The sequence below is a fragment of the Podarcis tiliguerta genome (genome assembly GCF_965153285.1).
Source record: "Podarcis tiliguerta genome assembly, chromosome: 13".
Classification (NCBI taxonomy): Eukaryota; Metazoa; Chordata; class Lepidosauria; order Squamata; family Lacertidae; genus Podarcis; species Podarcis tiliguerta.
Window position 1 is genome coordinate 23,289,371 of NC_139546.1, and position 14,363 is coordinate 23,303,733.

The following is a 14,363-nucleotide window of genomic DNA, read 5'->3' on the forward strand; positions in this document are numbered from 1 at the left end:
CCTATTATGCAAGGTTGTTGTGAGGATAAGAATGTGTGTGTGTGTGTGTGTGTGTGTACACATCCACATGTCTGTCACCTCGTGTTCCTTGGAGGAAAGGCATTTTTAAAAGGAGGCACACTTAGGGGGAAAGTTTAACACACACGCTATTCTTAAAAGACTTGCCCGGGCTTTTCTAAACTGACGCCAACTTGAATATTTGATATTTTGGCTTTCAGGCATTCAACATGCCAACACTTTTTGCACATGCTTTGGTCCCAAGTTTGAATCCCACAGCTAAAAAAGGATTTCTGGTTGTGCACCTGGGCAAGGCTCCTCTCCCAGTTAAGAGCCAATGCCCCTAGGCTGAGTAGCTCAGATGGGAAGACAGCAACTCCTTATGACCCACATCAGGGATGGGGAACCTCATGCCCCTTCAGGCCCTCTGGACTTCCCTCCAGGCCACAGCCCTCACAGGATCTGCTTCACACTCCTTGAGTGTTTTTGCCTGATGAGAAAGTGCTGCCAAAGTTTGATAATGTTTGCTGGTTGCCTGGACAGGAGGGCAGAGAGGGTTGTGTTCCGAGGTGGAAGCTTACGGGACAATGGTAACATCCACATTTGTTTCCCCTGGCAATGCGGCCCCCGGAAAGTTGCCTGGAAGGGCATGTGGCCCTTGCGCTGCTGATCAAGGTTTCCTGCCGTTGGCCCACGTATAAGAAGGAGAGGGGCTTGTTAAGTTACCAAGCAGTTTCTCTGCCAGTGTCGTCAGCTGCTCTATGCTGAGCCCTCGCTTGGTGGTGGAGGAGAACTGCCAGCTGAGCACTTCGGCCACCTGGTCCCAAGTGCCAATGGGTGGTTTGGTGAAGAAGTTGACATTCTGCCAAGAGAGGGACTCGGTCACAATCAGGAACAAACAACACACCCAGGCGAAAAACAAATAAAACACCCTCCTGCTCTCGCTCTCTCACCCTCTCTTTTGTCCATGCAAGGTTTGGGAAACTCAACGTACCTTGGGGTTGTTTGTCAGCATGTTGTACCACAAGATGGACGCCCAGGCGTTGGGCATCTGGCAAATGTTGGAGATCACCACCACAGGGAGGGAATGGGTCTACAGGGAAGGAAAGACAGCAGCTCTTGAGCACACAGACTAGTCTCTCTCTTTTTCAGGTCTCTGCTGGGCAACAGGAAACACCCCCGGGCTCCTGCTTCACAGCAGACCAAACCACCAAGTTTCTAGTCCTTATGCATCGTTATGAAGTTAATTGTCTTCAGGTAGGGAGACTCGTGGGACCCCTTTGCAACTCTTGCAGTGAAGCAAGCTGCAAATGCTGGTATGGCCATAAGGGAAAAGGGAGGTGGAAGAAGGCATGCAACAAGCAGTTAGGTTTAAGAGACTGAACAAGAGACTTTATCTCTAGAGTTTGCCTTCATTGTTTCAGTCTGATCAGTTTTTCTGAGTTGTTTTTCATGGATGTTGTCAGTCTAGGTTTTCATGATTTGGGGTCCACGGTTTGGATACTGGGCAACACCTTAACTTGGAGCCATCGCAAGTATTCCAATGCATAGTGCGATGGCTAACAGCTCAGGGGTGCAGCAGTTGCATTGAATGCAGAAGGTCCCAGGATCAATTCCTGGCATCTCCTGATAGGGCTGAGAAGGACTCCTTGCCTGAAACCCTGGGGAGACACTGCCAGTCGGTGTAGACCAGGGGCAGCCAACTCTCCAGATGCTTCACACTTGAACTCCCATGATCCCTGACCATTTGCCATGCCGCCTGGTGCTGATGGAAGTTGTGGTTCAACAACCATCTGGAGAACATCACATTCTTAGTGCAGGGAATGCTGAGCTAACTGGGTGAATGCTCTGATTCTGGTCAATGGCAGCTCATGAACGGGCTGTTCCACTTATTTCAAAAGAGGGAGCAGGAAAGGAAATATGCAAACAGCTCTGCATCCTCCATCAAAATAGGAGTTGTCCGTTTCCTCCCCTCTCCATTTTTCTGGAAGCTGCTACCCTTGACCATTGTTGCGGATGCAAATTGTAGGTTGCAGTTTACTGATATGATTTCTTTCCTGCATTCTGCTCAATGCAAACTCCCAACAAGAAACCCACACCAGCACTACAAAAGAAGGTTTCTGGCAGGGTAGATTCCCAGTGCAACTGTAACACACACCCACACACGCCACACCCCTGTAAAGTGGGTGGACTGTGGGGAATCGGCACAACCAGGGCTCACCTCTAGGTCAATCTTCAGGCCTTGGTGGTAAACTTCTGTCTCAAAGGTGATGAGATGGAGCTCTTCTGTGACGATGAGGGAGGCCTGAGGAGGAAGTGGAGAGTAAATGCGGGGGAAGATAATAAATATTTCTCTAGGGTAGATATTTTTTGTCCCTTTGGAAAAAACACAGCAGCAACTTGCAATTTTGGTTTCGTTTTTAGTTCTGTCTGCTGAGCTAGGCTTAAGCAGAGAGACAAACAAAGGAACCAGCCTTTGAAAAGGTGCTCACAGGACTGATCTTCCCTAAAGTCAAACCTAAAAGAGACCACTTCCCCATTCCCAAGGGTTGGTGTTTTTCTTTCGCAAGAGATAACTTGTCTGTAAACAATTTAGGGGCATGGTTTAGAAAACCTAGAGGAATGAGGGTGGTGAGGAGGTGGGGGGGGGGGGAGAGAGAAGGGACATCCCCAGAACAGATTTCTGCCACTAACACTTCCCAGTGGAGCAATAGAAGTAACTACTCCGGCTCTCAAACATTTCATTTTACACCAGCAGTGCTGCGTTGGGTCACTCACGTCGCAGTTTGCTCTTCCGCCATTACCACACCTCTGTTCCCGCAGAGTCTGTGATTGGGGGGTGAGGGAGAGAGAGATAAAAAAGGAGATAAATTAGACACACTATGCACCCAGGGAGTGTTTTGGGGGGCAAGGGAGGGGAAAGATGCTGTGTCGCTCACCAGGTGCTTGAACTCTGCAGAGAGGCTCCCATTGTTGGACTCCTCCATATTCATCACTTTGGTGTTTGTGCCCAGGATGTTAAACTTCCGGGACCTTGATGGGCAAAGAGGGAGGGGGGAAATGGGAGGAGTGCCTTGAGAGAGTTTTAGCATTTAACATACCATTATTAACCATCACCAACTGTATGTAAAGAGCAGCCACTCTGGATCAGACCAGTGACGTGTACTCACTGCGGCCAGCCAGAGGCTGCAAGAAGCTTTCAAGCACCAGAGCACTCTCCCCAAAATGCAATTCCCAGCTAAACTGATGTTCGGGGACATCCTGTCTCTAGCACATAAAAGCCCCTGACCGCCCTCATCTTCCCTGATTTTGCCTACCCCCCCCCCCCTTTTTAAAGCCATCCAAGTTTGTGGTCATTTTGCGGAAGCAGATTCTGCAGCTGTACCCCACCCCAGAAAACACTAGTGGTCCCCTTCTTTACAAGCCTTTGGAAACAGCATTTTTCCAGTTATTCCCCCCATCAAAATGTTGATTTTTATTTCGGTCTGCTTTTTATTAAGTGCTCGGTTTTAATGGGTTTTAACTGGATGATTGTTTTGCCCTGCTTTTTACAGCTATTGCCTTGGTGATGGGCAGCCATTGTGCCCTAAAAGGCGAATGAGCAACTGAATATAATGATTTAAAATCAAATTATTTTACTACTAATGAAATGATCCTGCCCTCCTCCTCCCAAACAAAGTGCAGCTGCCTGCAAACCATGAGATGCATCTTAGCGGAGAGGAAGCCACAGGGTGCAGTGCCTTCAACTTACCCCCGGAGGGCAGCAACTTCACCGGAATCCCTGTGAGAGGAAAAAGAGCAAGAGAGTCAAATTGGCACATTCAGATTAGGTTGCTGTACACAGCAATCAGAAAGGGCTTGCAGCAGCGCCCATCTTGGGTGCTATGGGGCCCTGTGTCAGGCAAAAAACTGGCACACCCACACACCCCACCTCGAACTGCCTTCCCAAAGACAGGTAAGCAGGTTTCCGGCTTTGGGAAGGAAGTGTGAGAGGGTCCAAGAGCCCTCTGACCTCCTTACCCAAACTGGGAAAGTGTATCTAGGCTTTGGGAAGGAGGTGAGAGGTCCAACGCCCAGTGCTCAACTTACTGGGCTTTGAAACAGCTGCCCCCTTGGCTCAGCACCCAGTGTGCGCACACCGCTTGAACAGCCCTAAATTCCACCCACCCCTTGCAGCAGGAGGGACAGGGTGTGGTTTGGCACAGAAGTCAGCATAATAATAATAATAATAATAATAACAATGCCATCACTGGAATTTAGGAATTTACTTCCAGCATAATATGGGATGGAAAGCGCATATCACTTATCTACAAAATAAGGGCAAAGCCCTTATCTACGCTCTATTACGCTTTTTCTTTACAGAGGGGGCTATGCGCGTTCCATCTGCCTTAAAAGTGTATAGTGCAAAAGTGGTTGCAACTATGGCCTATGCGGTCCCTTTATGGGGCGCTTTTGTAAACCCCATGCCTCTGGTGACATTGCAAAATCTTTTTCTCAGACGCCTTTTGAAACTACCCTCCTGTGTAAGCAACTCGGCTATTCGCTTAGAACTTAAGACCCCCTCCTTAGAGATCCTGATGTGGAGACATGCCTTTAATTACTGGCTGTCCCTTTGGCATAAATTGCCCAATTACCATCTTATTCAGTGCCTTTGGAGAGATGAATTTACCAGCCCATGGGCAACAAAAATCCATTCCAAACTATTGTCTTATGGAATCTCTCCTTCCGATATACTAAATTTAGATCTAATTACAGCAAAAAAGGTCATCAAACAGAGATTGGAGGAGGTTGAATTGCAACAAAATCTTACTACAGGTGGAGGTAGATGTTCTCCAATAAATCAGGGCATTACATTTATGTCCCAGATACCTCGATATCTGTCTACCTTATCGGTTGCGTCGCATAGATTCGCTTTTGTTAGAGAGCCATCACTGGAAGGTATTAGAGCAGGGGTGGCTAGCCTAAGGCCCTCTCCGCTTCTTGATGGACTACAAATCCCTGTCATCCCCCAATTACTGGCCAAGCTTGCAGGCGCTGGGGTCCAAGTGGAGGGGCCAGAGATTTATTCACCCCTGCATTTGGGGGGGGGAAGGTCTTGGGGCTCTGTGGGGCAGAGGTGAAAAGAAAGGGCTTCCTCCCTACTTTTAAGGGAATGCGGGTAGGCAGGCTGAAGATCAAAACCTGAAACCTGAGCCAAATCAATATTCATAATAATTAAAGGAATAATATTTGCAAAGGCCTCTCAAGCTGCAGCAGCAGCAGACAAGATTTACAGGTTTGGGCTGTGTCTCTCCTCCCCTTCCAGGAAAGATCATTGCCACACTTTGGGATCAGAAGAACCTATCTCTTTTTCAGGAGGGGCAGGGAGAACTGGCTCAGTACCAAGGTGTTCCTACATAGGAAGCTGTGGTCACTGTGCTCTTCCTCTGGCACTGCTACAAATTAAGAGATAGTTTTGGCTTAAGAGCGCTGTTCAAACTGGGGCTGGTGGTTTCTCTCCTCTGGATAAGCTTCCAGCTATAAAGAGCCCAGGGGCAAATCATGAGCTGCAAAAGATCCAAGGACAAACCTTTGTTACAGCTCATGGTTTGTCTGAAACGGGACAAACCATAACAATGGATCCGGGTGACAAACTCGGGCAAACCAAGGCTCAGCTCACAGCGGCACAGCAGGATCAGAGGTGGAGCAAAGAAATCATGATCTACCCAACCCCCAGGAGCCAGCGCTAAGTCATGGTTCGACCAGTGTGAACCAGAAAGTCAGTTATATATATTTAAAGGAACCTCTGCCCACAATCCCTGCCCTCAGGTTTGTTCACGGAAAGGGTCCAGACCTACTTGTCAATGCAGACTTTGATTTTCAGCTGGTAGTTCAGCTCAGGAAATTTAACCAGTAACCTGCAGAAGCCAAAACTTCAAGTTAGCTTCCAAAAACACAAATCTCACCCTTTCTTCATGCAGCCTTAACCCTCATATGCTATTCATATGCTCCAAATGGGGGTTGGGGGGGCAGCTGCTGCCCCTTGGAAGGGGCACCAGGTTAACAAGTAGAACACAGTCCATGTCCATTGAAACTAGTTTCACTGTGTACAGATGCTTTTCAGGCAAGAGAGCTTCAATATATCACCACTGTGATGCTCAATCACACTGTGCTTGAGAATCCCATCTACACCTTTTTGAGGGAAGAGGAGACAAAAAACAAGTTTCTAGGCTGTACTAACAAACTTGAAAATATGTGGGTATTGCCCAGTTTAAGCCTCAGAAGCTAGAATGGGAGGCGGTTGTGAGTAGGGAGGAAAGAGAGGCTGAGAAGGATTCCCAACAGCACGAGAGGTTCCCTGTATTTTCCCCACTTTGCCCCTCTCCCCAAGCCTAGCAGAAGTGGAATAAAATTTGAAAAGCCAAGCACATATACGCAAAGTCTGTATAATTTATACTGTTGCAGAATGCCTCTTTTCTGGTGCAGAATTTTAAGTGTTGAAGGTACACAGAACATCAGAACAGCCTGCTGGATCAGGTGAATGGCCCATCTAGTCCAGCATCCCATTCTCACAGTGGCCGACAAGATACCCCAAGAGGAAACCCGCACGGAGGACTCAAGCACAAGAGCCACTCTCCCCTCCTGTGGTTTCCAGCAACCGGTATTCAGAAGTACTGCTGCCTCCAAGCGTGGAAAGCAGAGCGCAGCCATCCTAGCTAGATTGACAGCCCTCTCCTCCTCCATGAATTTGCCCAACCCTCTGTTAAAGCCATCCAAGTTGGTGGCATATCACTGCTTCCTGCAGGAGTGAGTTCCACAGTTTGACTACGGGCCACGTAAAGAACTACTTTATTTTATCTGCCCTAAGCCTTGCAACATTCAGCATCGTATAGCTGACCCTCCACCCCATATAATGCATGTGCACACACAACACCAACAACTCACCGCACTTTTGTCGTGAACTGTACTCCAGTTTTGATAACCAGTGGGCGATCCGGGTGCATTGGCATACAGGGCTGGCGCTCCACCACAAATGCACTGTGGGCGGGGTGTGGTGGGGGTGGTAACAGACAGAGAGAGAGGAGAGAGAAGTCAGTGGTGGGAATTGGGTGCTGGTCCAAACTTCCAGATTCAGCAGAAGGTTCCCAGATGAACATGCTCTCGGCAGCAGCCTCAGGGGATGGCACCTTTCCCATACCTCTTCATGAGGTTCCTGAATAGATCCACGATGCGCTCCTCCAGCAAGGGCCGGTGCTGAACGATGGGGTCGCCCTTGTAGGAGACCTTCTGCTGGAGCTCCTCAAGCTTCTTGATCTGCTGGCGGGTCTGAAGCTGCGACTCGGCAAGAGACGTAATCCTGCGGCAAGGGAGAAGAAAGTGAGCTACACACACACACACACACACAAACGTGTCTTAAAAAGAAAACAACATGACTGTGTTAACGGGACATTGTCTTGATAATGCTTTTGAACAGCTGTGCGCTCCTCTTTGGGAAACCTCACCAGTGCCACGTTCCATGCAAATCTATGCAAGCAAAGGACCACTATGGCTCAGCTAAGCCCAGTACTTGCTCTGACAGGCAGCAGCCTGTCCAAGGGCCAGACAGAGGGAACTGGAGGGCTGAATTTGGTCTTTGCCCTGCCTGTTCTGTCCTCCACATTAGGTCAATGCTGCTCTGTGGCTCCTAACACCCTCCTCTGCTTTGAGGTGTATTCAAGTAAGGACAATCCACTCTCAACCAGATTCTTGCTTTGTAAGCCTTGGAAAGGTAGTGGGCAGTCAAGGGCACTCAGCTCTCACCAGTTCTCTAGGCGGTCAAGACAGATGTTGGGTGGGCCACCAATGCATGCAATCTGCTGCCTCCTTTTCCAGTCAGCCAACTCGTCATCGACCAGCGTCTTCTGCACGTACTCCATGGCCGACAAGAGCCCAGCCAGCTCGCTCACAATCCCCTAGGCGAGGAAGGAAATAGGCAACATTCAGGACTCCATTCCGCTTCCCCTGTTTACATGCAAACTTGCCTCTCTGTGGTTTTCATGTATGATAGCGGCGAACACCAGAGGCGGAGACTTTTGCATCAAGTAAGGAAATCTGAAATGTTGTTGTCTGAAATGGAGCCAGCTTGCACATCCAAGTCACCTGGCCAAGAGATGTGGAGTTAAATAATCATGGTGTGTGACTCGTCCCTATTAGAGACAGAAAGGCAATGCCCAAAGGGCATCGCCCCCTTGGCTTGCTATAAGCAACAGTGTTCAGCATGGAGGAAGCTCTGTGCTAAAGCTGGATGCTTTTCTCCCGGGCCACATGCTGCAAAACCAGGCATATCCCGCATCATTCTGCCTTAGTCGATAGCAGTTCAGGTGGGGTTTTTTGGAGTTGGGGAGGAGCCGCCCTTACTTACCCTCCGCATCTGATCCAGGGCTGTCAGCATCTGCTCCAGCTGCTGCATCTTCTGCCGCGTCACCGACTGGTTGTTCCCGTTCAGGTCCTGCATGTCTAAAGAAAAGCAGCGGGAGAGGGGCAGGGAAACATGTCAGAGGCTCCTGGAGTTTCTTAGTTCTTCCCCTCTGCACACCTGTATTGGTCAGCCTAATTCAGATGCTGTTGGGGACTCCCAACTCCCACCTGTCCCAGCCAATATGGCCCAATGGCCAGGGATGGTGGGAGCTATAGTCTAAAGCAGGCATAAGCAAACTTGGCCCTCCAGGTGTTTTGAGACTACAACTCCCATGATCCCTAGCTAACAGGACCAGTGGTCAGGGATGATGGGACTTGTAGTTCGAAAACATCTGGAGGGCCGAGTTTGCCTATACCTGGTCTAAAGCAAAAGACAGAGGGGCACCAGATTAAGAAAGGCTGGCCTAATTCCTCTTTCAGGCAGTTGGGCATCCTGTTCCTCTTCAGCAGCCCCATGTAGGACAGATGCGGGAGATGATGGGCATCATGTTCCTGGTGAGAACTGCAGCCAGTCTACAAGGTTCACAGGGGTGGTGAACTGGATGTGGCCAGCAGGCCAGATTATTATCTTCACCCACCCACCCTCTGCATGCCAAGTGTGACAGGTGTGCAATGGTGTCAGGTGAATGACGTTTGCCCACCCAAAGTTGCAGAGCTCACGTGAAAGTGTGATGCCCGGCTATCAGTTCACTGGTGTGTATTTTGGAGCCCTGCATAGAGGGCTTTGCAAGCCCCTTTTGGCTCAGCGCATCCTTACCTGCCCCGCAACCCGACATCGGGAGTGAAGCAGGCCGGTGTGGCTTGGCAGAAATGCCCTGGCAGACCCAACGCTGAGGCCAGGCATGCCTTGTGAAGTCTGCAGGCCAGAGGCTCCCCTGATTTAAAAGGAAAGCGCCTGGGCTGCACGAGCACCCTTGCTCCCCCCAAAGGATGAGGACAGAAGGGCATCTCCCCATCCATGAATTTGCCACGATGGAAAAGTTGTTATCCCCTTTTCCCCAGCAAGCTCCCACCTACCGCCTTGACTCTTCAAGGTCTTGTAGTTGAAGTCAAAGTCATCCTGGAGGTTTTCCACCACTTTCATCTTTTGCTCCAAGTCCTGCAAGAAAAAGCCAGGGAATAGGAGGTTGGGGAGGAGTCACAAACTCTAGGCAAGCTTGAAACTTTGGAGAGAGAGAGAGAGAGAGAGCAGCTCTCCCACTTACCTGCACCCTTTTCCTGACATCCTGCAAGTGTTGCTCCAGCATCTGCTGCTTCTCCGTCACCACGGCAGCCGTAGGGTGGTTTGCCTGCCCACCTTGCTGTATTAAAGCGGGGAGAAGGAGAGAGATAAGAGATTTCAAGTCATATAAAAGAAGTTCATAAATCAGTTTTGGCCGGGTGTAAATGTAATAAACCAGACTTTCTGGCTTACTGTAACTTATCAGGAACACACGCGTGAACGTTGAGCTCTGGTCACCGGTCCACCTGGCTCGGTATCCTCTGCCTGACTGACAATGGCTCTCCTGGATTTCAGGCAAGGGACATTCCCAGCCCTGCCAGAGCTTGGACCGCCTACTCATCCACTGAGCTGTGTGTCCCTTTGCCAGGTACATGCTATCAGGTTGTTCCTCCCTTGCTCCTCCCCAGTGTAACGGGATAAAAAAACCCCGGAGGCTCTGTGGCTTCCTGCTACATCCGAATCTGGGCCTGGTTTAATTTGTGTTCCCACACAAGCCACAAATCAACAACTGAACATGGCTGCGGGTCATCAAACCAAACAAAACATTTGGGCATTAGCAGGAAGCATCCTGGCTCACCTATCCCCGTTCCTGCCAGGAAGGTGCAAAGCAGGAGCAATCAGGCAGCATGCCTTGGTACCTGCCTCATTCCTGAACACCGCAACAAGCCAGCCAGTTTAGAGGTGGCAGCGTTTTCCCCTGGGGGGTGTCTGTGGAATTGCCTAGCCAGCGTTTTGTCATGTCTTGTCAAAACAGGGGACACGCTGGGAGTTAAGCAGAGGTGGAAGTGCCAGCAGTGTTGGTTCCACCAACGTTGCCCCTGTATCTGTTGAGATGAAGGCAAAGGGCTTCTCTCTGCCCCATGGTATGAGACAGGCAGGGAGTTCCTTTTATTAAGCATCTATCCTACCTTTTCATGCATTTTTCAACCTGCATCTGCAGGGAGTTCCGTTCCCTCCTCCCAAAAACCCCTGCTATTTGCTTCTGAAGGGGCCATTGCAGCAAATTACACCTTCTGGAGAAAACAGAAAATGAGAAGGAGGGAAAGCCAGCCTCCTGCTGTTGCCTTGATTCAGACTGAGGCCCTTCATGGCTGCAATTTCTTTCATTCTTTTTAAGAAGAGCAAACCTGGGAGAGACTATCACATGGTAAATACATTCTGATCCAGACTGAGACATTAGCAAATCAGAGTAAGCCCTGAGGTGTCCACAGAGAAAATCCTGATGAGTGCTGGGGGTGGCATTTAAAGACCTCTTTGACTTTGCCTAGGAGAAAACAGCTGAGCTGCATAATAAAAAAGGGTGAACAAGAAGCCACGGGGTGTGGGTGTGTTGACTGAACACCCAGAGCTGCCTAGCATTGGCCGCTTGCACTCACTCACCTCTGAGTGTGCTCACTCAAGGAAAGAGGATAATGTCAGTGCAGGAGCTCTTTTGGTGCTGCTTCCTCCCACCCCCCCACCCCATCCCCATGGTGAAGCTTCAAGCTGGCACAGGCCAGCGAGCCATTTGCTCTGCTCAGTAGCATACAGCTGCACAGGCTTGTCTCATGGCAAAAGGAAATACTGTGCTGAATGATCCACCCTGGGGGGCCAACACCTGCAAGACCACGCAGCCACAGAATTAAAAAATGGCTGCATTTCAAACCCGAACGCAGAAAAGAAATATTGACAAGGGAAAAGCTCAAGGCGTGTTGCGGCAACCGAGGCAAAAGCGTGCAGGGACCTGTTTTGGGGTGGTGTGTGCTACCCTAGCTGCGAGGCACTGCTTCCTGGCATGCAAAGGTGTAGGCTTTGGAAGAAACATCAAAGGAAAGGCCCGTTGTGTCAACCATCAAGCTTTTTGCCCCTTATAACCCAAGGACAGGGAACGGGTTGGGCCTCCCAATTCCCGTCAGTTCCCGCCAGTGTGTTCAATGGATGGTGTGTGTGCCGTACTCCCAACAACTTTTGGTGGGTCCCAGGTTTCTCCCTCCCTGCTGCAAACAGCAGTAGCAGCATATGGACATAGGAGGATGCACTGATCACGGTGTATTTGCACCAAGAGCTGTCAATGTGATTCACTGCTTGGCTCGTGTTCTAAACACCCACGCGGCTGGTGAGTCCCTTACGGGAACTGATGGCAACAGCGGGACAAGCCGCTCCCGACAGCATCCTCTCACCTGGGCTGCTGTGGCTGCTGTCTGCAACAGCCGGTTCTCCTCCCAGAGGCAGCGGGCCACAATGCGGGCAATCTCCATGGGCTTCTCCAGGTACCTGCTCTGTAAGAGAGGAAGAGGAATGGGAACGGAATGAATGACCGCCACACACAGAGAGCAAAACCTAAGTGAAGATGCCAAGCTTTTCTTAAGAAACCCAGCCTTGATGTGGAGGAATGCAGCAACTGGGCAGTTGGGCACTTCTTCTATGGGAGCACGTAAAAGAAGTGTTACGTGCTGGTTTCAGATTCAGGGCAGCAGGTGAAAATATATGCTGGGCGCCCAGCATGAGCAGCCGAGAATTTATGTCCAACAGGATGTCATCGTAAAAGCTAAAATAAGCCTGTTGTGGGCAATGCTCCCAAGCTCAGGGCTCAACATCTCTCTTTAATCTGTGCTATTAAGAGTTCCCTAAACCATCAAACTATTCCATCAAATCTGGCCTTGCAAATTTCAGCGACGCTCTGTGCAAGGACAAAATCCAACGCTCTCCCGCCATCCTACTCTTTCAGATAGTTTGTAGTAGTTCCTATAAATCCAACTTAATTGCCATCGATTGCTCTCTCCTCTATGGATCTGTCCAATCCTCTTTTGAAGCCATCTAAGTTGGTGACCTTCATCACTGCCTCCTCTCAAGAGTGGATTGAACACCATCATTACCATCTCCCGAGTTTTATGACTTGGGTTGGCACTTTTTTGGGGGGGTGCGGGTGCGAGTGCCCACAAGACCCTCCCAAACCCAGGACCTGCCAGCTCCTCCTACCTGCAGGAACTGCTTGATCCGGCGCAGGTTGTGCTGGTAGAGGACATTGGATTCCTGTAAGAAGCGGCTGTACTGCTGGTCAATTTCACCCAGGAGGTTGTGGAACACCAACGTGGCGTGGGACTCCTTGCTGGCAGCATAGGCCCTGTACAGATCAGAAGGAAACAAGGCTTAACAAAAACAGCGCCCGGGGCATGACAAAAAACAACCACACTGTAGTGCCAAGTGCTCCTTCTTCACACCAGGCCATGTCCGCACCACACATTTGAAGTGCTATTATACTACTTTAACACAGTCAAGCCTATTCCCCTCACAGAGCTACAATTCTGGATATTTCCATTGGTTCTGATAATGTCAAAGTTGCAGATTCAATCACCGTTATGGGACATTCCTGGATTGCAGGGGGTGGACGAAACGATCTTCAGGGCCCCTTTCAGCTCTACAATTCTGTATGATTCTCAGAATTTAGCAATCAGTCCCCCTTCACAGGGAACCCTGGGAATTGTAGTTCTGGGTAGGGAATAGGGGCGCACAACAACTCTCTAAAGAACTACAGCTCCCAGAATTATTTAGGAGAAGTCATGACTGTCTATAATGGCATCAGAGTGGGATTCCCATCCTTCTATGCCCCAACCAGCCAGCATTCTCAGGTCCTCATTGGGCTGGTTTGGGGTATCAACACTCACATCTTCATATTGTCCCCCTCCCCCAAAGTGTTTTTTGTACTTCTGGACACTAATCCAAGCTTTGGCTTCATAATTAACAGCACCTCTCAGTCACAATGTTGGAAACGGAGGAGGCGATTCCGGAGGCCAGGAATCTCCTCTCGGTTTCATTCCACAAATGCCACTTCTTCCATTAGAAACAGGAAGCACAATTAATATCAGGAAGCTTCTGCATGTTTTTCAAGAGGCAAAAAGGTTTCTGGGAATTTCCAGCGAGTTTTGCAAGAACGTAATCAAGAGCAAACTCTCGCTCAAGAGAATACGCCCACAAAGTGAAGGTTCTTGGAAATCTCAGGATTTCAGCTATAAGCCACATTGCTTTATCATAATAAAGAATTTACAGGATGCCACTTGGAAGGTCATGATGGTTTGAGCATTTAGATCAGGGATTAGGAGCTTGTGTGTGTGCCCCCCCCCCCATGATATTGTTGGATTCCAACTCCCATCATCCCTGCCCATTAATCGCGCTGGCTGGGCTTGATGGGAATTGGGCGTCCCAACAGCATCTGGAGGGCCAAAGATTCCCCCCCCCCTTGATCTAGATCATCAAACCAGCAGCCTGTAGGTTAGGTTCAATCCCCAGAGCAGTTTTGCCTGGCCCTCAATGTCTCTCTGCAAAATATTCTTCAAGTTGGTGTTTTTAAAAAAATGCAAGAAAGAAAGATTGCAAGGAAGAAATAACTCCACACTTTCATCATGTTACTTTTGGAGCAAGGAGCACAACTCCTCCTCAGTGACCTCAGCTTCCTCCAGAGTGACCCTAGGAGCTAATCCTCATGGCTGACTTCTCTCCTTTCACTTTGATTGGCTCCAATCAAGTGTGAGAAGACTTCTTCTCAGTGGCTGAAAAGCTCCCTCTTTCATACTGACTGGGCAGCACTAAGACTCTATAGAGATGGGAACCTTGCTTCAGTGGTGACCCTCCGCCACTAAAAAGCCTCTTAACTTGATCATGCATATGGGGGTCAGTTTGCATAGTGCAATACATGCATGGCCATGCTCTGGGTCTCCAAGAAGAGAGAGGC

At 49.5% G+C, this 14,363-nt stretch overlaps 1 protein-coding gene across 10 annotated transcripts in view; it reads right to left on the bottom strand.

Moving 5' to 3' along the window:
- Positions 1-14,363, bottom strand: part of STAT3 (signal transducer and activator of transcription 3) — a gene marked incomplete at its 3' end in the record, with an annotated part of 39,735 nt that overhangs the window by 7,645 nt on the left and 17,727 nt on the right. For all 10 annotated transcript variants that reach the window (XM_083408595.1, XM_083408602.1, XM_083408598.1 and 7 more), the window contains 15 exons: positions 12,614-12,758; positions 11,815-11,913; positions 9,639-9,734; positions 9,451-9,532; positions 8,378-8,472; positions 7,777-7,928; positions 7,175-7,333; positions 6,922-7,014; positions 5,835-5,894; positions 3,749-3,778; positions 2,937-3,030; positions 2,776-2,823; positions 2,219-2,302; positions 992-1,090; positions 724-859 (listed from right to left, as the gene is read on the bottom strand). In XM_083408595.1, the coding sequence (XP_083264721.1) occupies positions 724-859; positions 992-1,090; positions 2,219-2,302; positions 2,776-2,823; positions 2,937-3,030; positions 3,749-3,778; positions 5,835-5,894; positions 6,922-7,014; positions 7,175-7,333; positions 7,777-7,928; positions 8,378-8,472; positions 9,451-9,532; positions 9,639-9,734; positions 11,815-11,913; positions 12,614-12,758 (1,472 nt within the window). The remainder of the gene's footprint in view (positions 1-723; positions 860-991; positions 1,091-2,218; positions 2,303-2,775; positions 2,824-2,936; positions 3,031-3,748; positions 3,779-5,834; positions 5,895-6,921; positions 7,015-7,174; positions 7,334-7,776; positions 7,929-8,377; positions 8,473-9,450; positions 9,533-9,638; positions 9,735-11,814; positions 11,914-12,613; positions 12,759-14,363) is intronic.